The sequence below is a fragment of the Chinchilla lanigera genome, unplaced genomic scaffold, assembly GCF_000276665.1.
Source record: "Chinchilla lanigera isolate Chin_1 unplaced genomic scaffold, ChiLan1.0 scaffold00033, whole genome shotgun sequence".
In the NCBI taxonomy this organism is placed as follows: Eukaryota; Metazoa; Chordata; class Mammalia; order Rodentia; family Chinchillidae; genus Chinchilla; species Chinchilla lanigera.
Window position 1 is genome coordinate 3,894,601 of NW_004955434.1, and position 25,870 is coordinate 3,920,470.

The window sequence follows — 25,870 nt, forward strand, 5'->3', positions numbered from 1 at the left end:
GGGAAGGAAGAAGGAAGGAAGGAAGGAAGGAAGGAAGGAAGGGAAAAACAGGGGAGAAAGACAGAAAAAACAGAGAAAGAAAGCGAGAGTGAGAGAGAGAAACAAGTGAGTCAGCTGTGGTGGGGTACACCTGCAATCTCAGGTACTAAGAAGGCTGAGGAAAGAGGACCACAAGGTCAAGGCCAGCCTAGGCAACTTAGTGAGAACCTATCTCAGAATCAAACTTAAAAAGGGCTGGTTAGGACTGTAACTCAGAGGTAATATGCTTGCCTAGTATGTGTAAGGCCTTGTGCTCAATCCTTAATACTATAATAATACTGTAATAATAATAATAATAATAATAATAGACTTCAGTTGTTTTTAAGTCACCAGTCTAAGGTACTTTGTTACAGCCACCCAAATGGACTGAGACACACTCTGTATATTATATACCGTCCATCTAATTCAGCTGACTAAATCAATAGATCTGACCTAGGGGCTGGGGATTTAGCTCAGCGGCACAGTGCCTGCCTGGCAAGTGCAAGGTCATAAGTTTGATTCCCAGTACCGGAAAAAGCAAAAACAACAACAACAACAAAAACAACAACCAGACCTGACCTAGAAATCTAGTCTTAGGAAAATCACTTCTGGAGTCTATTAAACATCCATCATCTTACATTTTGGACTTATAAGAACTATGCAGAGAACATCTCAACAAACAAAACCCACCCCAGCCCCGCTGATTCAATGGAAGCTGAGGACTTTCGCATGCAAAGGTCCCCATTTAGACAGCCAGCCTCCAAGACAGGCCTTGGTATGTGCTTGGTGCTTGCTAGTCATTAATTCACTTCACTTCATGTCAGTGCCCATTAGGATCTGAGGCTCAAAAAACACCAAGACCAGGGCCCGAGGTCACCCAGTTAGAAGGCAGCAGCAGTGGGACTTCGCTTGACCAGCCATCTGCTATTCTAGAGGGTACAGCACAAGTGCCACTAAGCTCCAGTACTCACATGGGGCTGGAAGTCACCCAGCTTCCACAGACAGGAATTACAAACCCACCACGTGAGAAAAAGCACAGCCCCATTCCAGGCAGCCACGGACTGACCTATAATCAGAGGTTAAAGTCTAGCTAGGAACAAATACATCCCTGCATCTGTCAAAACAAAATTTAATACCTTGTAAATCTTATGTAATTCATACTTAAAACTGAATCAGTAAATAGATAATACTCACTCTTAGCTCTTTCACTAAACACTTGTACATAATTAATCTTTAGAAGCCACTGTGTTGCCTGTCTTACATCTTTAGCAAAGTACTTATTACTGTTACATAATTTTATTACCTCAATGACAATGAAAAAAAGATGTGACCTACCAAAATGACCTCCAAACCCAGACACCATGGACAGCAAATCCCAACCTCACCTGCTAGGCATGTAGGGTGGACCCCGGGAGCTGTACTTAATACGCTTTAGCCAGGAAAATGTGTTCCCCAATGCTGGTCAAAGTCAGAACATTCAATGCAGACCTAAGTACAGGTAAGATATTTTTGTTCTTTGCTAAATAGGACATTAGCATTCAATTGTATTTGAAAGTTTATTGATCAGGGGCTGGGGATTTAGCTTAGCAGCACAGCGCCTGCCTGGCAAGCGTGAGGTCGTGAGTTCGATTCTCGGTACTGGAAAAAAAAAACCAACCAAACAAACAAACAAAAAAAGAAAGTTTATTGATCAGCAACATCAAAATGGTGACCTTGACTAGGATGAGAACTAATTTACCTCAAACTCTTGGTAACTAGGTTGACAAAAAATAAGCAAGTACCTGGGAAGGCAGGCTGTGCCCTGACCAGGGCCTGTGCTCAGTGGAGTATTTCTGGCTGGAGCTGGAGCCGGGGTGCCAGTCCCACTCGCAGGGAGAGGATAGTAACGTGCTTCTCCGCACCCTGGAAAAGACAGCGTGGTTAGAACCCAACCCTGTCATTCCCAGTACGCTGACATCTTGAGGAGTGCGCCAGAGCTCACATACCATACAGTTCACCCCCGGATGGCGTTCAGTATACCCACAGCCCTGCGCATCCATCACCATAATCCACTTAGGGCATTTCCATTACCTCCAAAAGTCTGCACCACTTCCCCTTCCTTCCCCAGTTCCCTCACTCCCTCTGCGCCCCCTAGCATAGGCGCTGTCCCAGTGAGATTCCTTTCCACAGACGGACATGTTTTGGGCATTTCACATCAATGGACACATGCCATCTCTGACCTTTTGCCACTGTTTTCTTTGACTTAACGTATTGTTTTCAAGGTTCATCCACGTTGTAGCATATATCATAACTTTATTCTTTTTTATGATTACTTACCATCCTATTGTATGTGTATACCACATTTTATTTATCTATTCATCAGCTGATGGACATTTGGGTTCCTTCTACTCTGGATCCCCAGTACCACCAAAAAAAAAAAAAAATCAGATGAAAACAATACTCAGAAAACAGCAATAGAAAAAAAAATTAATTGTGGTAAAACATACTCAATATTTATCATTTAAAAATGTATAATAGAGGCTGGGAGTGGTGGTGCATGCCTGTAATCCCAGTATTCGGGAGGCTGAGGCGGGAGGATGCTTGCGATTTCGAGGCCAGCCTGGGCTACAAAGTGAGTTCAAGGACAACCTGAACTGCATAGTGAGACCCTGTCTCAAAATATATATCTGTATCTATATCTATATCTATCTATCTATCTATCTATATATATATATATATTAGAGAAAACATTTTTTTTCTTTTTGAGTGAGACCCTGTCTCAAAATATATATCTGTATCTATATCTATATCTATCTATCTATCTATCTATATATATATATATATTAGAGAAAACATTTTTTTTCTTTTTGAGTGAGACCCTGTCTCAAAAAAAGACCAAAAAAAAATGTATAATAGAGAAAGCTTTTTTTTTCTTTTTGAGACAGGGTCTCACTATGCAGTTCAGGCTGTTTTTGAACTCACTTTGTAGCCCAGGCTGGCCCTGAACTCGCAAGGATCCTCCCGCCTCAGCCTCCCAAATTCTAGGATTACAGGCATGCGCCACCACACCCACAGAGAAAACATTTTAAACTAAAAGATATAATTTGTTTTTCCCAGCGTCTATAGTAGCAGTTCATCTATTTGTGAGTTGCCCACTGTAAGAAAGGATAGCAAATATTTTTTCTTTCTGCCTCAGCCAAGAAAAAACCCGCCAAGAAATACCCTGGTGCACTCGTCCATGACGCCTGCAGATGCCCTTCCCGCCCCACACGCAGGCACGCACATCTCTGGGCTGTGCCGGCCCTGGCGACCTCCCAGGAGAAGTCACAGGGAAAACCCCCAGTGGGAGGAAGAACGCGGCTCTCCCGGCTCTGGCCCCGCTCTGCCGTTTGCTCCTCGAAGTGATACTGTGTCCTCTGAGCAAAGCATTCTGCTCCCTGCATGACAGACAGCGGGGAGAAAGGAGGGTGTGGACTTTATTTGTGCAGGCGGGAGGCCCATCTCCCTTCTCCCGGATCAGCAGGAAGTGCAGACAAGGGCGAAAGCGGGCCATCTGGACACCCGACAGTGCAAGCCAGGGATTAGAGCCCCGCCCAGCGCGTGTAAATAAATGGCTCACCAACCAAGATGGGTTTCCTTATGCTTTTTGGCCTGAATATGGAATTTTTCTACAGGTATCAGCTTCAAACAGACCTTGTTTCTTTCATGAAAACAGCTTGCTTTTAATTCAGTCAGGTTTTTTGCATTTCTAAGACATCCTGACTTTAACTTTTTTTTTTTTTTTTGGTAATATTCCAAGGGTTTTTGACATGTGTAAAAGATACACATAACAGTCAGTTGTTTCTAAAATCTACTCTTCTTTTGGAGATGATCTCACTATGTAGTTTAGGCTGGCCATAAACTCACTGTATAGTCCAGGTTGGCCTCAGATTTGCAGTAATCTTCCTGCCTCAGCCTCCCAAGTGTTGGGATTACAGGTGCGTGCTGCCATGCCTTGCACTCTAAAACTGCTGAGAGTTTCTAAAGAAAAAGTTGGCAGAAACAATTAAAATATATTTTTGGTTTATAATAGTTTTGACAGATACCTAAAAGTAATGCCAGGTAAAGTGTGTAAGAACTTAAAAAACTATAAATTTTAAAGGGAAGATCCATGGGTGCTTCAATACTTTTGTTTTGGGTGTCACTCTTTTCTTCTTTTTTCTTCCTTTCATTTGTGGCTATCCTGAAACTGAGAAGGTGCTGGCAGTACTCGTGCATACCTAGCACAGGCTGGGCAGTGAGGCAGACGCATAATTCTCCCCAACTGTGCTGCGGTGAGCTGGCAGCACTCGGTCACTTGTCGGCTGGTAGCTGTCTTGGCCAACACGTGACTACAGTTCGCAGCCGCGAAGCCCCAGCTCAGCCTGCTCCCAGATAGTAAGAAAAAGGAGGAAGGGGCTGGGGATTTAGCTCAGCGGCAAAGCGCCTGCCTGGCAAGCGCAAGGTCGTGAGTTCGGTTCCTGGTACCGGAGGAAAAAAAAAAAAAAAAAAAAGGAGGAAGTAAGTGGCAGTGAGGAGGTGAGAGGAGAGCACGAGATTCTTGAGGTTTTGAAAACCAGGTTACGTCTGAAATCCAATTATGTTTTAAAATGCAGGCACAGCTGCTTCGGAAATGTCTGTGTCCTGCACGGGGACAGCATTGTTAGAGGAAAATCAGCCTCACAATTTAGCCAATCAACTCCATAGAAATCTCTGATCAGAAAGTTCCCGGAAAGATTTCTCTTATAAAATCACAGCCAATAAACTACCTTCTTGCCACTAACATCTGAGGTCTGCAGGGAGGGGACGGCTGGGGACTAACACGAGAGGAAGCAGCAGGATACCTTCCAGAAGCTGTCGGGAAGGGCATCTCTGGAAGACCTGCAGTGTAATCCACGCACTGACATTGCCTGGACCATCAGCGTTGCTGGGAGCTTGCAAGAAACTGCAGAATCTCAGGCCCCACCACAACCTGCAGAATCACACACAGCCTGTATTTTAACAGAGTGATTCATGTGCACAGTAAAGTTAAGAAATAAAACATCAAGGTATCCCTGCAAGATGTGGAGCTAATTCATGAAATTAACATCTGTCAGCAGGAAATAAACCCTCCTCGGATACCCAGAAGGGAGTGTTGTCTGTAAGCGCTGTAAACAATAGGTACATACTTCAAGGAAGCCTGTCAGGTAACAAAGGGGTCAGCAAACAAAAAGTGGAGCTTGGCTGGATGTGGTGGCACACAACTGTAATCCCAGCACTCAGGAGGCTGAGGCAGGAGGACTGCCGTGAGTTCAAGGCCAGCCTGGACTACAAAGTGAGTTTAAAGCCTGGCTGAACTACATAGTGAGACTGCCTCAAAAAGAAAGCAGGGGGGAGGAGGGGGGGCGTCAGCAAAGCAACCTTCTGTCCATGTGTACTTGAAGAGCTCCAAGTACTATAGATACAAGGAAGATAGCATTTGTCTTCTGACACAGTACTCTTTCATAGGGCTTCAGGGAATGTTTCCTCTCTCAGAAAAAAAAAGGGGGGGGCCAAAGGTATAGCTGAATGGTACAGTGCTTGTCTAGCAGGCCATGAGGCACTGGGTTTGATCTCCAGAACCACAAAAAAGAAAAGAAAGAAATGGTAAATACATAGATCATATATTACAGCTCCCCCAAACTCCTTAAATATATGTTTGAAACAAAAATTCCTAAGCAATTACAATATTCCTTTCCGGCCAGCACAGATGTGGCCTCAGGATCCTCCCCAGCTTGGTAGTTCTAGCAGTGCCTACCACATGAAACCTTTTTGCCAGCCCTAGGAACACATCCAATCTTCCAGTTCTAAACTTCTGTTTCTCTGAGACCAAGATTCAAGTTTTGATGTGCTGGATCTCATAGGCTCCTTAAGAACCCTAATTTGAGCCCAGTGTGATGAGACAATCCTGTGATTCCAGCTCTCTGGGAGGCTGAGGCAGAAGGATCACAATCCCAGCCAAACCTGGACAATTTAGTGAGAACTTGCCTCATACAAAATAAGAGGGGAAAAAAAAAGTCTGGGGATGTGGCTCAGTGTGAAGGCCCTGGGTTCAAGGTTCAATTCCATGGGAGTGGTAGAGACAGAGATGAGGGGGGCACAATTCGGTCATTAAACACGTTTTCCATAGCCCTGGCTAAAGAACATTAACCTACATAGACAGATGCTCTTTCCCCCTCCAGACATATACAATCTTCCTTTTACTTTCAGCAGCAGAACAGTAGAATAATAATATCCTTATATCTGGGCTGCAATTCAGCTCAATGACGGAGTGCTTGCCTAGCATAGGTGAAGCCCTGGTTTCTAGCTCCACCAACCACTGAACAAATAAAGTGTTGTCTCAGCAGTCTAGTCCATCCTTAAAATTTACCAGATATCTATTTTTTCTAGTAAGAAAGTCTTTTAAGATAGGGAGAAATCTATCGAAAGCCAGTGTCTTACCGGGAATACTACTGGGCCGGCGGGTGGGGTCCTGTGGGCTGTCAAATGTTGTGCAGACCCTCTGACCCGTATCCACTAAATGTAATGCCCTGAGTTACGACAACCGAACGGTCTGGAGACACTGCCAAATTTCCTACCCAGCTCCAAGGACCACCTTCATGATTCTGGTGATTCTGTGGAACTGTGGGCAAATTTCCCCTCTTATTTTTCCTTATTGTCTAAAACTTCCTTAATGATGTGTACTGCTTGTAGGATCAAAACGAGTTATGTTATACTTTTTAAAAGGAAATTTCATTTGCTTTAGCTACCTCAAGTTGATTGGTTACTGCCACTGCGTGGCTCAGGCAGATCCTAAACACACTGTCTACCACGCAGGCACCTTAGACTCAATTCTCCAATGTGTAAAAGACCCAAAAGAAGGACCTTTGCCAAGGAAGTTCTACCTGAGGCCTGTAACCAGGCGGAGAAGAACTTCCAAACCCTTCATCTGCACAGTTAATCAGAGGGGCATTGTAAAGAGCTGTGACATGAAAACTGCCATTTCAGGAAGAAGCTTTCCCTGAAAATACAGTCTGCCCATACACTTTGCTCACACACACACCTGGCCTCCATGCCGGGAATCAAACCCAAGGCTCTGCCCATGCTAGGCCAGTGCTCTACCACTGAGCTACTCCCCCAGCCCCTGCCCAAATGCTTTAAACAGAAAAACACTTGCTTTGTTGAAAAAGATACCGAGGCACATTTTCTTCATCTGCAAGCATTGGTATACTTGCAAATCACATTTAAAAATTTCAAACTCAGAAAATTAACATCTTGCTTGTAATATCGTAACACACCCATGACTTCATCTTCTCGAGCTCTACAAATATTACAGAAGAATTTCATTACCGTCTGGGAACACCACATCCACCAAGAAAAAGTAAAGTTCTCAGTGAATTCACCCCAGGAGAAAGGCCCCTTTTCTCTGTCTGCGTACCCCAAACAGCCAGTATGGACAATTCTAGCCTGAAGCATCAAGGTGCCTCTGCTTACCCAGGGTGCTGCCAAAGGTTCACGTGTCTTCTGCTCTCGGGGAGAAGTTCTCTCTTGTTAAGCGGGGTGATACCCACAGCTGCCTCCAGAATAGCCATGTATTTCTTATACCTCATCTTGTTGCTTGCAGAACAAGGTCTTGTAAATTTCGGTTACTGTTCAGCTAAAGCCAATGAACTCATTTTTCTCCACAGGAAGCCACAGTCCTTGCCTTCTGTGCTCTGTGTAGCCCTGACTAGAGCGGTCAGACCAACAGTGCCAGGGGTAGAGGTTAAGGGGGAGAGGAAAAGGTCTTTCAGATCTCCTCCCAATGTCTGTGTTACGTAAGGCCGAAGAGTTCTGAATAAAGCACTAATGAAAATGATCTGCAGGAGTGACCACGGTTTTAAACACAATGATCTAATGTACACTCCCCAATTAATCCGCACATAAATCTTTCAGGCCACTAAGCCTTCACGTAGAACAGGCATACGAGGTGATTTATCTCAAGGTCTGGTAATAATTGGTCCAAAAAGCCTGCTTGGCTCTAGATGTACTAAAATCGGAAACAGATTTGCTCTTTCAACAAATATCTCTCTCTAAAAGGCCCCACTTTGTCGAATGAAGGTGGGATTCCAGCTGTCACTGTATAGCAATGCATTTATAACTGCTGTAAATTCCTTGCTTGGGTCAATAGCAAAAGCAAAGATTAATTAATTAAGAAACAATTCTGTTTGGGGTTTTTAAAATATCTCTGTAAATACCTCTAGACCCAAAAGGATGAGCCCTGTTACATGAAAATATATTGTTTGGAGATGTTCAAAATCCATCTCCTCTTTCTTTTTTGTAAGACTCTCCACACCGCTTCAAGGAGCTTCTTTACCCTTTCTCCAAGAGCTAAGGGTGGGCCATCGATTACGGTGGCTTCCTCAGGGGCCACGGTCCACAGGACCAAGACTGGATTCACTAGTCTTCTTTGGAATGAAAAATACGACACTAGGAGAAAAACAGGCTCTTTGCGCTGGCGCTAGTAATCAGGGCACATGTGGAGTTTGGGCCTCTGGCAGTCATGTCCCCCACCTCATAGAGACGGCTGTTCAGTAGTACCTAGCTGAGAAAAACAGCAGCAAGTTAAATGTCCTCACATCTTTTGAGCTTCTGGATCCATCTCTGCCCAAGGCCACTGCTATCCCAGAGGATCCCAATTATACTTATGAAATTGACTAATAAATTGATTTCTATGAATTTAGTAGTCTCTGCTACCCTGAGTTCAGATTTATATACCCCCTTCCTCTCCAAATTCTTCAAGCTACTTTTTTATATGCTACGGCAACATACAGGAATTATGCTGTTCCTTGTCTAAACAAATCCATATATAAAAGGGAAATAAATGGAAGCATGATTTCCAGGGATAGGTGGTGATTATGATTAACATGGATGTCCAGAATAACACCCCAAACTCCTCCCATCCCCCAGGAAGCTAGATCTCCACTCCTATAGATTTTTCTCTCTCAAGTTTTTTTTTTTTTTTTTTGGTTTTTCTTTCGGGAATTGAACTCACGACCTTGTGCTTGCCAGGCAGGCGCTGTGCCGCTGAGCTAAATCCCCAGCCCTCTCTCAAGTTTTATCTTTTCTTTTCTTTCTTTCTTTTTTTTACTGGAATGATTTAAACCAGTGGTCTCCAAATTGATTACACACACCAATATTCTTTTTTTTTTTTTTTTTCACGTTCTACATTTTATTTACATTTTAAGACTAATCTCAAAATCACATATCCATATACCTATTTCCTTTTGTTGATTTCACCTAAACTTAAATGCATGGTTTATTTAACAAAGACTGTAAACAAATATTTACCATGTCTGTTACATGTAACACACAGGAACAGCTTTTGACAGAAATTCATCAACCCCCCCAACATTTTTTTTATTATAAATACAGGTATCAAAACAATCCTGAACATATTTTTGATACTACTAGTAGTCAGCACCCACACTGCTTCAAAAATTAACACAATTTGTGACAATATTCATTGTACCTGCTACTTTGAACAATTTCAAACTGTAGCTCTTTCACTAAGCAAGATGGATAAGCATGCCATTTCTGTTTTTCCTTCTTGAGATTTTACTTTTCAGAAACACACGTTTCCACTGACATCTGACAATTCTTCCCATGCTTTCATCTTGTAAACCTGAATTCTATTTGGAGGACTCCAGGTTCATGGTTAAATGACAGTGCCTTAACAAGAGAAAGAAAAGTTGTGCTGCATTTTTCCTCTTGTTACCTGAAAACATAATGGGTGAACATTTATTAAATATATTCTTACAAATGTCCAGGTCATGTTTATCAGCTGGAATTCTTTTACTTAATGTGTGGGTATTTTGCTTTGTGATATTTAATCAAGACATTAATATGAGTAGAAGGTTGTTGATTTAAGACAAGTTTGAGATCCACTAAAACTAATTGTTGTATGTTTGTCCTTCTGGTGGTTGTGGAAGCTTCATATTTTCTTTGGACATCATTAGACGTCTTAGCTCTTGAAGTACAACTTTAATGCTATATGAATTTTGCCATTTTGCTAACACTGGTATGCTGCGTGCATCCACCATTCCACTGGAATTATTTATTCCATTCATATTAATTTTTGTTACAAATCTAACTGATGGAGGAGCTTCTGGGTATTTAGGTCCACATTCTACTTTCAGGCTATATATTCTGTTTTCATAATTTGTCCTTGGTGGCCCAATAATCATGCCTGTCCACCTTGTAAGTGTCATATCTTCATCATCTTCAAGGCCCCAGCTAACTGTACCATCTCCTACTCCTTTTTGTCCTTCTTCAAGTTCTTCCAACAAGCGAAAATTACGAGGAACTTTAACTCCTGTGGAGACCGCCATCTTCTCCTACAGCCCGACACACACCAATATTCTTTGGGTTATGGGAAGAAAATATCGCACTGTCTATTTCCCTTTTGTTCTCTCATTATTCATATTATTCATTATTTATATCATAATATTTACCTTGAGAACTAATATATTTTAAGCTATATTAAAGTATATCACATCAATTAATACATTTACCTGCATAAGGTAAGAAGTGTTCATGAATCTGTTACAGATGTGTCGACAAAAAAGTTGAAGTTGGGTGATTTAAATAACTCTCAACTACTCTGTAAGCCTCAGTTTCCCACTTATGAGGTATGAAGACTAAAAAGGGTAAGTTTTCTACCACGACTAATACCACCAAAAGACAAAGAATGCCCACTTCCCTTGGGCTGATTATATGACTAATATAATCTGACCACAATAAAGTGATGAAAAACAAGGGACAAACCACTTGGTCTTGGAACAGTGCATTTCCACAGTATTCGTGAACATTACTCCCACGGGCTGTTCTGCAAACAATTAGTACCAGTTAGTCACAGGAATTCTTTTATGGGCTGAACTGGAACGTGGCTGGCTACAGCTGCCACCCTTGCAAAATGCTCTAATACAGCTTTCATTTAATCATACAGGAAGATGTAATTACACTCACACAGCAGCCTTTGTTCTAACAACTTGTGTTTCTAATGACATGTGATGAAAATTACTACATAACCCCTCTTGAATAAGAAATGAACCCTGAAGCTAACCACACACACAAAAAAAACCAAGCTATTTTACTGCAATGAAAGTGACAATACTATAAATGGCATGTTTTATGGTTTTTCTGTTTCTTGGGGTTTTTTTTAGATAAAAGATCTCAACATGTAGTCAGGCTGGCCTTGAACTCACTATGTGGCCTGGGGTTGGCCTCAAACTCTGGATTCTCTTGCCTTAGCACCCGAAGGACTGCGATTCCTGGATATATATATTTATATAGATCTATAGAGATATACAGAGATAGATGCTGGATATATATATATATGTAGATATATATGTCTATATACATATTTTATGCAAGATTGTGGCTTGAACACAAGGCTTTTTCAATGAGCTAAATTCCTAGGCCTTTTTGTATTTTTTGAGACAGGATCTCACTAAACTCCTAAACTGCTGAAACTGGGCTTGAATTTGCCATCCTGGGCTGGCTGGAATTTGTGATTCTTCTATATCAGCCTCGCTGAGTGCTGGGATTACAGAGATGGACCGCCTGATGCTACTGGAATTTTGGATTCCAACATTTAACATACAGCTCTAACAAAGTGATTTTTATTTTGATCTCATACAAAATTAAAATTGAGTCTTTCATTAGGAAAATAATTGTGCTTTAACAAATATAACAAAGAATTTGTCTTTATTCCAAGTATGAATGAGATTGTTCAATTTTTTATTTTTAAAATGTCATCTTGCTGGGCATGGTGGTGCATGCCTGTAATCCCAGCACTCTGGAGACTAAGGCAGGAGGATCATGGTGAGTTTGAGACCAGCCTGGGCTACAAAGTGATCTCAAGGCCAGCCTGAACTGCATAGTGAGATCCTGTCTCCAAAAAAAATGTCATCTTTATGGGAAATCCTTTATAATAATGCGTAAGGACAATAGAACAGAAAAAAAATTAATTTGACCAAAATACCCCATCCGGACATGTGCTATAACATTTTCCTTACTAGTTCAGAAATTGCTTAGAAATATGTATTAGTTATTTCTCTTAGAGTTCTCGAATTTCTTTACAACTACAGCTATTACATATCTATGTTTAAGAATTTTTAAAATATATTTACTCCAAAAGACAAAAAGAAAGATTTTACAGGGTATGGTGGCGCATGCGTGTAATGCCAGCACTCAGGTGTCTAGGCAAGAGGATTGCTGCAAATTTGAGGCCAGCCTGGGCAACATAGTGAGTTCAAGGCCAGGCTGAACTATACAGTGAGACCTTGTCACAAAGAAAGAAAAAGAAAGGAAGAAAGGAAGAAAGGAAGAAAGGAAGAAAGGAAGAAAGAAAGAAACTTTTAAGCCAAAATGTTCAATTTCTCTCCAAAACACTAATATTGAGCATAAACCATCAGAGATCTTCCTCACATTCCCTTTGTTTTTTACCTTTTATTTGTTTGGAGTTTTTTGAGAAACAGTCTTACTATGTAGTTCAGACTGGCCTCCAGCTCATGGTGATCTTCCTGCCTCAGCCACCAGAGTGCTATGATCACAGGTGTGTGCCACCACACTGGCTCTGACTTCCCCTTTGAACTAATTATGTCTACTCTTTATCTTGGAGAAAAAGTAAGTGGACACCCTTCTTCCAGTGTTTGAACTGTTACTGGGCTTCAAAAGTTGGAAATGAGATAATGACCCAAACAGGCTGCCCCACAGGGTGTGGTCTGCTATTAGGAAGCTGGAAAAAGCCTCAACTGAAACTACAAGAGCCAAGGAAACAGCTACTTTTAATTTTTTAGCTCTACTAAAAATACACTTTTTGACTATATGCAAGTATTTCATTTCTCCTCTCAACATCCACATAATATCTATTTACGTATTTGCTGTGCATATGAACTGCTATAAGAGGCACCATAAGAAAAGCAAACTACACAATATGAAAGAATTATCAAAGAGTTAAAAAGATTACTTTTGGCTGTTCTTCTAAGTCCATCCTGTTCAGCCTAAACTAGCCAGTGCATTTCAGAATCATCACCAGAATGCATTCACTACTGGGTTAAAAGTAAATTCTTCCCTTGGGGTGGGGTGTAGCTCAGTGGCTAAAAAAAAAAAAAAAATCCTTTCCTCCCACCCAATCCAATGTGTATACAAAATACCCTACATTCAAAGTTAAAGGAGGAAAAGTTGACTTTGGCTCACAGTTTGTAGAGGTTTCAGTTCATAGTTGGTTGGCTCCAAGATAGGGTGGACTCACAGAGGAGAAACAGTTCATGGCAAGGCAAGGCAGGCAGAAGGCAGCCAGCAGTGTAGCAAGCAGCAAGTGACAAGTGACGACCTCTTTCTGTCCCTTACATCTTATCCAGGGATAAGATATCCGATCACAGCCGGGTGTGGTGGCGCATGCCTGTAATCCCAGCACTCGGGAGGCTGAGACAGGAGGATCAATCCAAGTTCGAGACCAGCCTGGGCTACAAAGTGAGCTCAAGGCCAGCCTGAACTGCATAGCAAGACCCTGCCTCAAAAAGATTTTACAAAAAAAAAAAAAAAAAGATATCTGCTCACATCCTTAATCCTAGTATCGCCCCGTGAATCAATCCCACTATTGCATCCTTGATTCCTGCATCCAGGATCCAGCCACCTCCGAAAAGCCCCACCTATGACTACATGAGGCTTCGAGGGGGATATCTAGACACAGCCATAATGGTACGAGAAGCAATCCAACCGCTCAGCCCACAGCAGCAGCTACCTCTTTCCTTTTCCTACTTCTATGCATCTGTCTCCTGGTTTGCATGGTGAGAGACCATGAATATCCTCACCCATTCCTGTGGGTCCCTGGTCATACCAACCCCATGACACAAGGGAAAGACAACTGTGAGGTGAACCTCTGTCATCATCTGTAAAACTGACCAAGACCACAATACGGGGCTTTTACACAATGTGAGACATTGTATATGCACTCAATGGATGTTATCTCCTTCTCTCTCTTCTTTCCTTCTTCTCTCTCCTTCCTTCTACCTGTCCCAGCTATCCTTTTTTCATTCCTAATACCTCTTTAAGAAGCCTTCCTTGTATCCCAGCTTCTCCCTATAGTCCCAGCTATTCAAGAGGCTGAGGCAGGTGGATCTTTGGAGCCCAGGAGTTTGAGACCAGCCTAGAGAATAGAGTGACTCCATCTCAAAAAACAAACTAAAAACCTTCCCTCGGGGCTGGGGATTTAGCTCAGCGGCAAAGCGCCTGCCTGGCAAGCGCAAGGTCGTGAGTTCGGTTCCCGGTACCAGAGAAAAAACCAAAAAAAAATAAAAATAAAAACCTTCCCTCAATCTTCATTTTTCAGCAGGCAAGAACAAAGGTGACCTGAAAAATTTTCTGACTCTCTCTTGCAGCTATAACCTCCTCCAACACATAGTTCTCCACTGTGATTGTTCCCAGATTTTTAAACTCTGCAATTAATCAGATAAAATGAAATATAAAAATCATTTGACTGCCTCTCCCAAATAACTTACAATAAATACATAATAATTCATGGACTCTTAGGAAATAAAAAACTTCCAACTCTTTACATGAGGGAAACATGCAAGGAGGATTGTTGGTCAAAGTTGTGCTTAGCCTGTTTCTACCACGAGCCTGGAGTCACAGGATTCCAACAGGTCGACTGCTAGGGAGCGCTGGCCAGACAAGGCATTGCGCAGAATTCAGGACACTGGCAGGAGCTCAATTAAGGCAAGAAGGACCTGGCCTTTCATTGGGAGAGGGCCAGTTCAGTCACATGTGTTGTGCAATTGTAAGAAAGGGACAGTCTTCCCCTAGGTCAGCACTGGGAACTTAGCAGGGACTATATTGTGGGAAGCACTGAGAGACAGCCATCTGCTGCCAGTGGCTGAGGCTGCCAGGCTGCTAGGCTGTCTCAAATACTTTCTTTTTGGGTTTTTTTTTGTTTTTCTCTGGTACCGGGAACCGAACTCACGACCTTGCTCTTGCCAGGCAGGCACTTTGCCGCTGAGCTAAATCCCCAGCCCTGTCTCAAATACTTTCTAGTTCATATTTCAAAACTTGCAGCTACTGGCAGAAGAGGGATGGTAAAGGGATTGAAAATGATCACAATATGTTCTAGGCATGTATCAATTCCCCAAAATGAACATCACTATGCTGTATGACAAATATGGACTAATAAAAGTAAAAAATAAAAACTCGCAGCCATCATTAAAATGTTGAGTTAAAGCATGTGCACAGAACAGCGGTTTCTCTGGGGCTGTGGATAAAGGTTAATTAGGCCTTCTTATTTGGATGTGCACGGCCACCTTCTCCCTGCGTCTTCACACGGCTTCTCTCTGTACGTCTGTCCATATTCCCTCTTCTTGTAAGGACACCATCTTATTGGATTAGGACCTACTCTAATGGCCTCATTTTTTATTACCTCTGTAAGACTATCTCCATATAGGATCACATGGGGCGAGGAGTGTGGCTCAGTGGTGGAGTGTGTACTTAGCATATGTAAGGTCCTGGGTTTTATCACCAGCACCAAAAAAGCAAAATAAAATAGCAGGTCACACAGGGGATACCAGGGGCTAGGACTTCAATAAATGAATTGGGGATGAGAGTATTGTATCAGGTGGCAATCTGGGAGACAAGGAGACCCTTTGCTTCCCTGGTTCTGTACTTTCACTCCAGCAAAAATGCAGGACTGTCCCTACAAGAGCTAAAGTATACCTAAAATACTGCCAAAAGGTGAATCAAGGAAGAGTGCGGGGAGGGGAAGCAGGGAAGAAGGGAAGGAGACGATTCTCCCATCAAGTTCTGCAGTGAGAGAAAAACATGAAACCCAACAAGTAGCTGAAGGCCTGATCATCCCCAGCCCCATGACTTGATCCAGCATATATATATACTTTATAGTTAATTATCTGAGAAAAAAAGATCCTCCACGTTTAAGACAAGGCAGTGTCTGATACTGTGAGGAAGATCCAGTCTCTGGAAGCAGAAGCCAAATCTACCCAAACTCAAGAGGAAGAAGCTAAACCCACGGTGGTAGAATCACTAATGGTTGGCTTGAGTGGGAACACCCAACTGAACTAAGTCAGCGTGGTTCTGAGATGTTAGACCCACCTGAGGGGAAGGGAAGATTGTACGCTGCTGATTTCCCAGGACAAGCTTTGTTGCAGCTGGTTTTCCTGATACGAATTCAGCCACTGTCTTTGGAGGAGGAGCTCAGGTCCTCACTGTCACTGAGGATGGCTGCGGTTCACTTCCGGGGAGCTCTAGTCTTTACTTTGAGTGTCACTCCTGGCTCCAGTGCAGATCTCTCAGCCTGCTGGCATAGATCCTTCATCCCGCCTGTGCAGACTTTCCAGCTTCCACCACTGGCCTCTGGGCCTTCCCAGTGCAGATCCTTCATACGGACTTGCACGAGACATTGCCATGGGCTTTACGCCTCTGGCTGGACTTGTGCAGGATATCACTGTGGGATCCAGGCCCTCAGCTGGATTCTTCGGGTCTCTAGCGCACAGACAGAACTCTTGTACTCTTCTGCATTGGACTTTTGCAGTGAATATTGTAAGATACTCCTTTACATTTATGTGTCCTGTATCAAATCTATCCCCTTGCAAACCACTGACTATAACACCCACTATTAGGAGGCCCTGACAAAGATTCCCAACCTCTACACAGGGCTGCAGGGCTAGAGAGTTGGCTCTGGTGTCTGTAGAACACTGGCTCCACATTCCAGAACTGGCAGCTTCTCGGGGAGAAGAGAACAGAGATGACAAGTTGGGACCAGGGGATGGAGACCATATTCCTGACCAGGCAGGATGATGCAGGAGGAAACTAGCGTTTCAAAGTCAAGCAGCATCTCCATGCAACATGGAGACAGAAACCAATTCTACTCCAACACTGGGGAAGAACAGAACAGAAAAGCAGACCCAACAGGCCACCTAAAAGTGTCAGTGTTGGCAGGCAAGGTAGTTCAGTGCTTACCTGGCACGCGTAAGGCCTAAGTTTGAGTCTCAGTACTGAAAAATGTTCTTTTTTATATAAGTGGTTCTACAGTTCTCCAAACTGCAGCATGATAGCATTATAAATTTTAGTGTACCTGTTCCTGAAACAGGCTAAGCCCTCAGTCTTATGGTGCTTAAACATACCAGAAAATTGACAGGTAAAATGTGAACCAGTTTTCTGTAATCCCAGCACTCAGGAGGTTAAGGTAGGAGGATCAAGAGTTTGAGGCTAGTTTGGGCTATAAAGCAACTTCAAGGCCAGCCTCATCTGCACGGCAAAAACCTATCACAAAACAACAAGAAAAGTGGACCAGTCATCAAGTCCATGAAATTAGGTGAACATACTTGGAGACAGGAGACTGGGAAATCAGCCCAGCCTTCAAAGACAGTGGCCAGCAGAGATGCCAAGAAGTCAGAGCCAAGAAAATCAAGATCATTAGAGTCAAACCCTCTGAGGCAGGGGAGTGATCTGCCTTGCTCCAATCCCAATTAGGAAGTGTTCCAGATGATCAGGGGCAAATTCTAGGGGAGGGGCAAATTCTAGGGGATGGGCAGGGATATAGCTCAGTAGAACAGCACCTGCCTGGCAAGTGCAAGGTCCTGAGTTCGATTCCCGATACACATACACAGAGAAAAAAAAAATCTAGGAAGCAGGCATTAAATACACACATAGAGTACCCACACATTAAATACACACATAAAGTAACCTAGAGTTAGCTTGACTTTATTAGTGCAGAAAAATCACACTAATGTGGAGACTTAAACTGGTAATGATTTTTTTTTTAATTTTTTTTTTTTTTTTTTTGTGGTGCTGGGGATCAAACTCACGACCTTGTGCTTGCCAGGCAGGCACTTATGCCACTGAGCTAAATCCCCAGCCCTTAAACTGGTAGTGAGAGCCAGATGCCGTGACCAAGGCCTGTAATCCCAGTACTCTGGAAGGCTGAGACAGGAGGACTACAAGTTCCAACCCCACCTGGGATACTGAGTAATTTAGTAAGATTTGTCTCAAAATTAAAAATAAAAAAGGGCTAAAGATATAGCCCAGTGCAAAGGCCCTGGGTTCAATCCCCAGTACCACAAGCAAGAAATACATAAATAAATTTCTTTTAATCAACATTAAGAAATTATGGTTTTACAAATCTGTCCTCCTTAGCAGTTAGATGGCCTAAGAGCAGGTGCAAAGTTGTATTCATCCTTATAGCTACAATCTCTCTCCTCACTCAGGAATTGCTATATGATAGTTGCCCAATAATTTAGTGTTCTCTTCCTAAGTAAAAGGCAGGGGTATGTATGATCAAAACCCTGGAGTCTAGGACCAGATTGTGTAGATTTGAATCCCATTTTCACATATAACCTGCTGTGTATATGTGAGATGCTGGGCAGTCTTTGAACCTCTCCAGGGCCTGAGCTTCCTCATCTGTAAAGTGGGGATAACAGTATCACCTATGTGGTAAGGCTGTGTGAAGATTAAATTTAGTGTATATGCGCAAAACACTTGGGTCTAGCTCATCCAAACACTGTATTTAAATACTAGCCGTGGTTATTATATAGTCAGCAAATAATTTCTGGCCTGGATCGTTAAGGACTGAATGTATGCATCTCCTCAAAATGTTGAAGGCCTAACCCCAAATGTGTGATGATATTTAAAGATGGAGCTTTTCTGCAAAACGAGTAGGTTTCAGTGAGGTCCTGTGCGGGATCAGTGTTCTTGTAAAAGGAGCGTCTGGCTCTCCACACTCGGGTCCCAAGGAAAGGCCATGTGAGGATAAGTGGAAGGCAGCTGTCTGGAAGCAAGGAAGCTGGCCTTCCCTAGAACCCAACCATGCTAGCACCCTGATAGCGGACTTCTGCCTCCAGAATTCCGAAATATAAATGTCCGTGTTTAACCCATCCTGTCATCTGAGGCAATGGTGGACTAAATCACAGTCCTGGATCCAGCTCAAAGTCTCTCTGCTCACCAGGTACTACTCCTTTAGACAGTCCTCGGTTCCTTGACACCAGTCTGCCTTGCTCAGAAACGGGCCATACAGCCTTCCACATGTCCACCGAGCGTCCTAACCTTCCTGCCCTTTGGAGGTTGCGCCCTCCCTCCACCTGCCCACCCCCATCTGGAGGGGTTGCAGCTCTCCAGCCACAGCTTCCTGCCTGACCAGTCCTTCCAGCCTCCCAACCTCCCACCCCCAGCATCGCCCACACTTTCCCCAGTACCACCATTCAGACATCCACCTCTCCCTCTTTGAGATCCCCTCCCTGCTCCTGCTGGACTGCACGGTTTTCCTCATGGCACGTCTCGGTTCCTAGTTATACCGTATGTATTTACCTGTTTACTGCCTGTCTCTTTCTCTAGACCATAAGATCTGCTGCGAGGGCAGAGACCTATTTTGCCAACATTGTACCACTTCATGTTGGATTTCCTAGTCCAACCGCATGCTCAGCCATTCATTCACTCTTTCAACAACCGCCAGACATCTATTAAGTTGACACTGGGCACTTGAGTGAGACCAAACCACCCCTGCCCTGAGGAATCATTCAGTGAAATGCAGTACCAGGGGACTGCCACCCAGCATGCTGCGTGAGGGACCTAGGAAAGGGAAGGGGACCTAGGAGAGAATGAACACACCTGTCTCAGGGCTTGGCTTGGGAAAGAATCTGGGGAGGGTGTGAGATGGGTCTTAAAATGTGAGTAGATATTCCTTAGGTTGACCCAAAAAATGGGGTCCCAAGCAGAAAGAAAAGTACCCTCAAGAGCAAGAAAAATAAGGCAGCAAAGGGTGTTCTGGGAGCAGGAAGTAGAACAACACCACTTGCAGTGCACCTGCAGCCAGGGCGAGGGTAAGCAGGACACCTTCAGGTCTGCCTGGGCAGAGTGGGGGTGCAGCAGGCACCAGTCCCCCAGATACCACCACCCCTGTCAGAAGTCACCGAACCATTAATTCACAACCATTCCCACTGTTCCAGCCACTGAAATATGTGCTTTCTAGACTCGAGCTGGTTACCTCTCACAACAGATTTAAGAAGTGGCTATAAACTCCTTGTTTTTCAGATGAAGACTCTTGGGTATCAAGTGACTAAGTAACTTGCCTGAGGCTACACACGGAATAAGCAGTGGACGTATTGGTCTGATTACAAAGTCCCTACCTTACCCACCAGACCTGGGGGTGCCCGGAGCCTTGGTATATCCCCACCACAATTAATTGAACGGTCTCTGAACCTACTCTGTGTTCTGTAGAACACAGGTCTCCTGGGGGCTGGGGATTTAGCTCAGCGGCAAAGCGCCTGCCTGGCAAGCGCAAGGTCGTGAGTTCGGTTCCTGGTACTGGAGAAAAACCAAAACCAAAAAAAAGAACACAGGTCTCCTGAGTCACACACTGTCCTGCCGACCACTGTATCACAAACACTGGCACAGTGCCAGTGTATAGGTACCAGTGTATCGGTACCAGTAAGTACACTTTAAGAATGAATGGATGGGGGAATGAACAGGACTCTGAACTCCCAATGAGCACCGCCACCCTCCTCTACCCCTATAGTGACAGGAAAGAGGTCCAAAACCCCAAGCTCACTTCTGTCCTCTGCTGCAGCACTGGGCCCTAAGGTGCACAGACAGATTCCCTCCCCAAGGTCGGCACCCCCATCGCCAGTCTCACCTTCCATTCCCATCCCCCTCTCCGCAAATGACCACAGGCCTGACTGCTGTCCTTTGACAGGCCTGCTTATAGGGATGGCTCTCAGCTAACACCCGGGAGCTTGGGGTCTGGGGAGTGTTCCCCATGCCCCAAAAAGCTAAGAGAGGCTCAATGTGCATCCCTAAGTGGCTTGAGCAAAAAATATGCTTTATCCTGAAGTCTGACACATGGTAGGGAGAAGATGCCAACAGAAGCATCCTCCCGACAGAAACCCTGGGCACTGAGTCTCTCATGAGCTTCTCTGGTCCGTAACACTTCACGCGCATAGCCACCACTGTCCCCGGGAGTACTAAGACTGTCCTGAGTGACTGCCAGGGAGAGGAGCCCTGGAAGCTTGGGTGTGGTTTCCCTGGACTTTGCTCCATGCACGCTTCCCTTTGCTGACTATGCTGTGTATCTTGGCCCTGAGATACTTAAACCCTGAGTGTAACAAAGTGCTGAGCACCAGGAGTCCTTCTAACAAAACGGCCAGCCAGGGTGTGGTCTTGGGAACACCAAGACAGTGCGTCTCCAGAGAAGCATGGTGATGAAACACTTCCTGTCCGGTCCTGCCCATTAACCAAGGGACCCACACATCCAGCGGCTACAGGGCATGGCAGAAATGTTGGTGTGTTCAAAGGGTTGCGTGGGATGGAGGGCAAATCGAAAGTCTAAAGTAGGCACCTGCTACACAGCTCCTGCCCACAGCAAGTTGAATCAGATCTGGGCAGCTGATGACAACCACAAATGATAAGAGAACACCTTGCAGCCGAATGGGATGGTGTACACCTATAATCCCGGCACTCTGGGAGGAGAATGCTAAGTTCAAGGCCAGCCCGGACAACTTAGTGACTCAGTGAGACCCTGTCTCAAAATCAAAAATAAAGGACTAAGAATTGAGCTCAGCAAGAAGGTCCTGAGTTCAATTCAGGACCTTCTTCAGTATTGGAAGGAGAAACAGACAGACAGAAATACATCAACACTGGGGACAGACTTTGGCCTCTTTCCAAAACCCAAGAGAATGTTTTACAACATCAGACACAAGGAGAATTCCTTTAAAATGAAATATACAAGAAAATTAAGGGGTGGGGCTGGGGATTTAGCTCAGCGGCAAAGCGCCTGCCTGGCAAGCGCAAGGTCGTGAGTTCGGTTCCCGGTACCGGAGAAAAACCAAACCAAACCAAACAAAACAAAAACAAAAAAAAAGAAAAAAGAAAATTAAGGGGTGTTTGTCTTGACATTGTGAAACCAGCAGGAAGTGTAAAATAAACTCACACTCAGAGTGGGCCCCTGCCCTTCTTGGATATGTTTTCTGTAGCAAACCTTCTGACCATGATGATATGAATGACGTCAAAACCACTCTGTGTCAGCACTCACTCTCAGAATCAGCTTATAATCAGTGTACTAAGAAGACTGGGTATAGGGCTGCACAAATCTTTAAAGCTATTAAGCCGAGCAGGCAAACAAGTAAAGGAGGTAAATGCCAGATTTAGTGACGACACTACAGGCACAAAAGAATCTTGTGGTTTGCAGAACTCACCTTAGCTGTAGACTTACAGCAGAGACAGGCAAGAAGAGTCAGGTGTGACCCCAGGCCTATGACCTTAAGGACAGGGGGTCTCTTATCTTACCACTTGACCCTGCATCCCCAAGCCCGGGGCCCACTAGCCACACCGCCTGGTGGTAATGCTGGCCTTTCTGAGCCAGTCATGGAAATCCCAGCCATACACCTACAATACCTACCTCCTGCAGACAGCTCAGGTCCTCCTGCGAAATCAGGAGCCAGCCAGGCCCTTTACTCAAAAGCTGGTGAGTGCTCGCTGCCCGAATCTCCCACAATCCTCGCCTACCAAGGCTCAGTGTGCATCACTCAGCTGCCATTCTTTCCGGACTCCTTGTTATTTGGCCCAGCCACTCTCTCCACGGCATGCCTGCTTTCCATCTCAGTGGGTCTGCGCTCCATGCCTGGGACTGCACCTGTTCCATGACTCCACTAAGCATCTGCACAACAGGAGCCCAGGCCAACACCCGGCCTTTCCCCATCCACTGCTCCCCACCAATCTGCCAAATCCCTCCAACCACCAGCAGCATCTGGCTGGGTACTTGCTGGACATGCAGAGTCTCAGGTTACCTCCCCAGATCTACTCAATGAGAAACCCCAAGAGTGGGGCCCACGGCCCTCCACGGCTCAAATGTTCGCTCAGGTTCAAGAATCACTGCACCCCCACTTCCGCATGCCACTCTACCACGGTCTCAAGCATTTCTCAAATGCAAGTAATTTTCTTTCTTAAATCCGGCTCACTTCACCATCTCTCTCAGCACTACCAACATTTTCCCATAACACAAGATCAAAACATACAACCTGAGTTCAATACAGTAAGCCACTAAAACCCAGTAGACACCTAAGAAACTCAATAACGATTCGTGACCATAGAGCATGAAGGTAATTCTTCACGAGGCTACAGAGAAAAACCAGCGCCGCGCAGCTTGGGAAAGAAAGAACACAAATGTTCACAAAAGAACACATGAAAAATGACTCTGAGTCCACTCTTCTTTTGCAGGTTCTTGAGAATAAAGAGCACCCTAGTAAAATATATACACAGCATATTAATTGATTTCAAAGCATATTACTGCATATTTCATGCATTTATATGAGGTGGGGGGGATTGAGCTGTGAGGCCCACACATTTTCTGCCACTGAGCTACACTAGAAGGCTTACTGCATATTTTTAATAAACAGAATTTACAGATGTTAGTAAGTCCCCCACTCAACCCCTGGTACTGGGGATTGAACCCAGAGCCTTCATACTGAGCTACATCCGTAGCCCTTGTTATAAATTTTTAGCCAGTTTTTTTTTGCGGGGGGGTAAGAAAATGCCCTAAAATTTTTTGTGGTGATAGTTATACGACTGTGAATATGCCAAAGGAGACTGAATTGTGTGTTACAAATAGAAGAATTGTTATGGTAGCTGAATTGCCTCTCAATAGAACTTTTTCTCAATTGGCTTAAAGTTCCAAGAAAATTATAAACAAATTCAGTTAACCAAAAAGTGTTAGATAAACTAAAGAGTGGTAGATAAATGAGTGGCTCTTTCTGTCTCCTCTGTATTACAAATTCCTCCTATATACAAGATAGCTTTTAGCTTCATTTATAGTTTACAAGCACTTTTACAAATAACAGCTTCTTGAGTCCTCCCTACAACCCTGGACGTAGAGGAAGATAATTGTCCGCCATGATTTTATACACAGCTCTGAGTTTATGAGATTTGCTCTGACTTATTAAGCTGGTCAAAGCAGGGGTCAGCTCTTCCACTACTGAATCTTATGCCCTTTCTTTTTTTTTGGTCTTTTTTTCTGTTTTGTGTTTTTTATTTGATTTTCGCTGTTTTCAGATGGGTTTCACTTTTTGATTTTGGTGCTGAGGACTGAACTCAGGGCTTCCAGATTGCTAGGCAAGTGTTCTACCACTGAGCTAAATCCCCAACCCCGCTTGTGCCCTTTCTTGTACACCCAGTAGCATCTCAGAAAACCAGGTATGCACGGTTGGGTTTTGGGTTGATGTGAAGGGATGACACCTTAGACTATCCCTTACCATGATCTCCATAAGAAAAGTGTCCAAGAGCTGATTTTTCTAGGAGCCAGGCTAGCTACACTAATGCCACATTCAAGACAAGTAGGCACTACCTCATCAGAGGCCTTCGGGTGCCATGCAGTCTTTTCTCCTTTGGAATTCACTTGTGTTGGCTCACTTTCTGTTTGCCTCAGCATTCAATCCTGACATTCTAAAAGATCTGAATGAAGAATTAATCAACAGGTACTTTCCAGGAGATCGGGGGAGCAAGTAGGCAGGGACCCATGATTTTATATGGAAAGAACCAAGGGCTCAAGCAAGAAGATCCAAGGTGGCTTCAATTTTCTCTTCTATAAAATGAGAAAAGGATAAAATAATACTCTCAAGGTTGTTATAAAGATTTACTAAAACTAAATCCCTGAAATCACTGAAAATAGGGACACAGCGTATGTTCACTGATGCTAAAACGAGTACCCCATGGCCTTGGTCTCACTATCGAGACCAGTGGCTCACTATGAGACCAGTGGCTCATCTAGACACTAGGGTTCTAAATTTCAATAGTTATCAACATCAAGAGGTGTTGTTAGAACGGGGGGGGGGAGGGGGTTGATTAAACTTGCCAAACTTGAACTGACTAATTTTAAAAATGACTCTACGGTGAATTTTACTTCATGTTAAAGTTGTAGTTTCCTATAACTTCAGAGTAATTTTACAATATCTATGCATGAAGGTCTGGGGTGTAGCCCAGAGGTAGAGTTCTTACTTAGCACACATAAAGTCCTGGGTTTAATCCTTAGTGTGTTCTCATACACACACACACACACACACACACACACACATAAACACACACACAAATTACATCTTGGTTTGCACCTGCATTCAATGTGTGGGTGTATGTTTATTCAGGTGACTCCCAAACCTAATTAGTCATATATCAGAATCACCCAAGGGGTTGTTAAGCCTACACATTACAGTGTAAAGACTCTGACTCTAAAGTCTGGAATAGCTGTTGCATTTCCGCTTTTACTAAACTCATAGGTGACTTCCCAGTCATCAGTGAAGCTGATGAAGACACTTATTATAAAGCCACTCACTGGACATTTCCTAGGGAATTTTTTTCACTGTGTAGACTGCAAAACAGCATTTGTTCAGCAAATAAAATACTGAACTATTTCATTAGAGAACAATCAGCAGGAGGGAAACCCTTCCTTTTTTGCCTTACTAGAATTCTGTGAACACAAGAATCTTCTAAAGGGAATTTTCTGCCAAACCTTTCCCATCTGAATTATCTTCAACCATATCAAAGGGACTTTTCAATCAAACAAAGCTATAAATTCTTCGCTGCAAGCTGAAAACGTCATTCTGATGAAAGTCTTAAAAAAACAATCGAGGGCAAGGATCTAAAGAGAAGAATCTGGAGAACATGAAGGTTCTGCCACTTAGCCATTTATTAAGTCTTCCCACCATCCCTAAACCACATTTTTTGTTTTTGTTGCTGTTTGTTTGTTTGAGAAAGGGTCGCTATGTAGTTCAGGCTGGCCTTGAACTCACTATGTAGCCCAGGCTCCCCTTGAATGGGAAGCAATCCTCCT

The 25,870-nt window shown here is 43.8% G+C and overlaps 2 protein-coding genes across 3 annotated transcripts in view; both read right to left on the reverse strand.

Moving 5' to 3' along the window:
- The window catches only part of Tjp2 (tight junction protein 2), a gene marked incomplete at its 5' end in the record, with an annotated part of 141,873 nt that overhangs the window by 113,233 nt on the left and 2,770 nt on the right, over positions 1 to 25,870 (reverse strand). For both annotated transcript variants that reach the window (XM_013516340.1, XM_005388570.2), the window contains 1 exon segment: positions 1,800 to 1,920. In XM_013516340.1, the coding sequence (XP_013371794.1) occupies positions 1,800 to 1,920 (121 nt within the window).
- On the reverse strand, positions 9,387 to 10,423 carry LOC102004966 (ubiquitin-conjugating enzyme E2 variant 2). The gene has a single exon (XM_005388563.2). It carries the CDS (start codon positions 10,380 to 10,382, stop codon positions 9,945 to 9,947), a length of 438 nt encoding a protein of 145 aa, XP_005388620.1. The 5' UTR covers positions 10,383 to 10,423; the 3' UTR covers positions 9,387 to 9,944.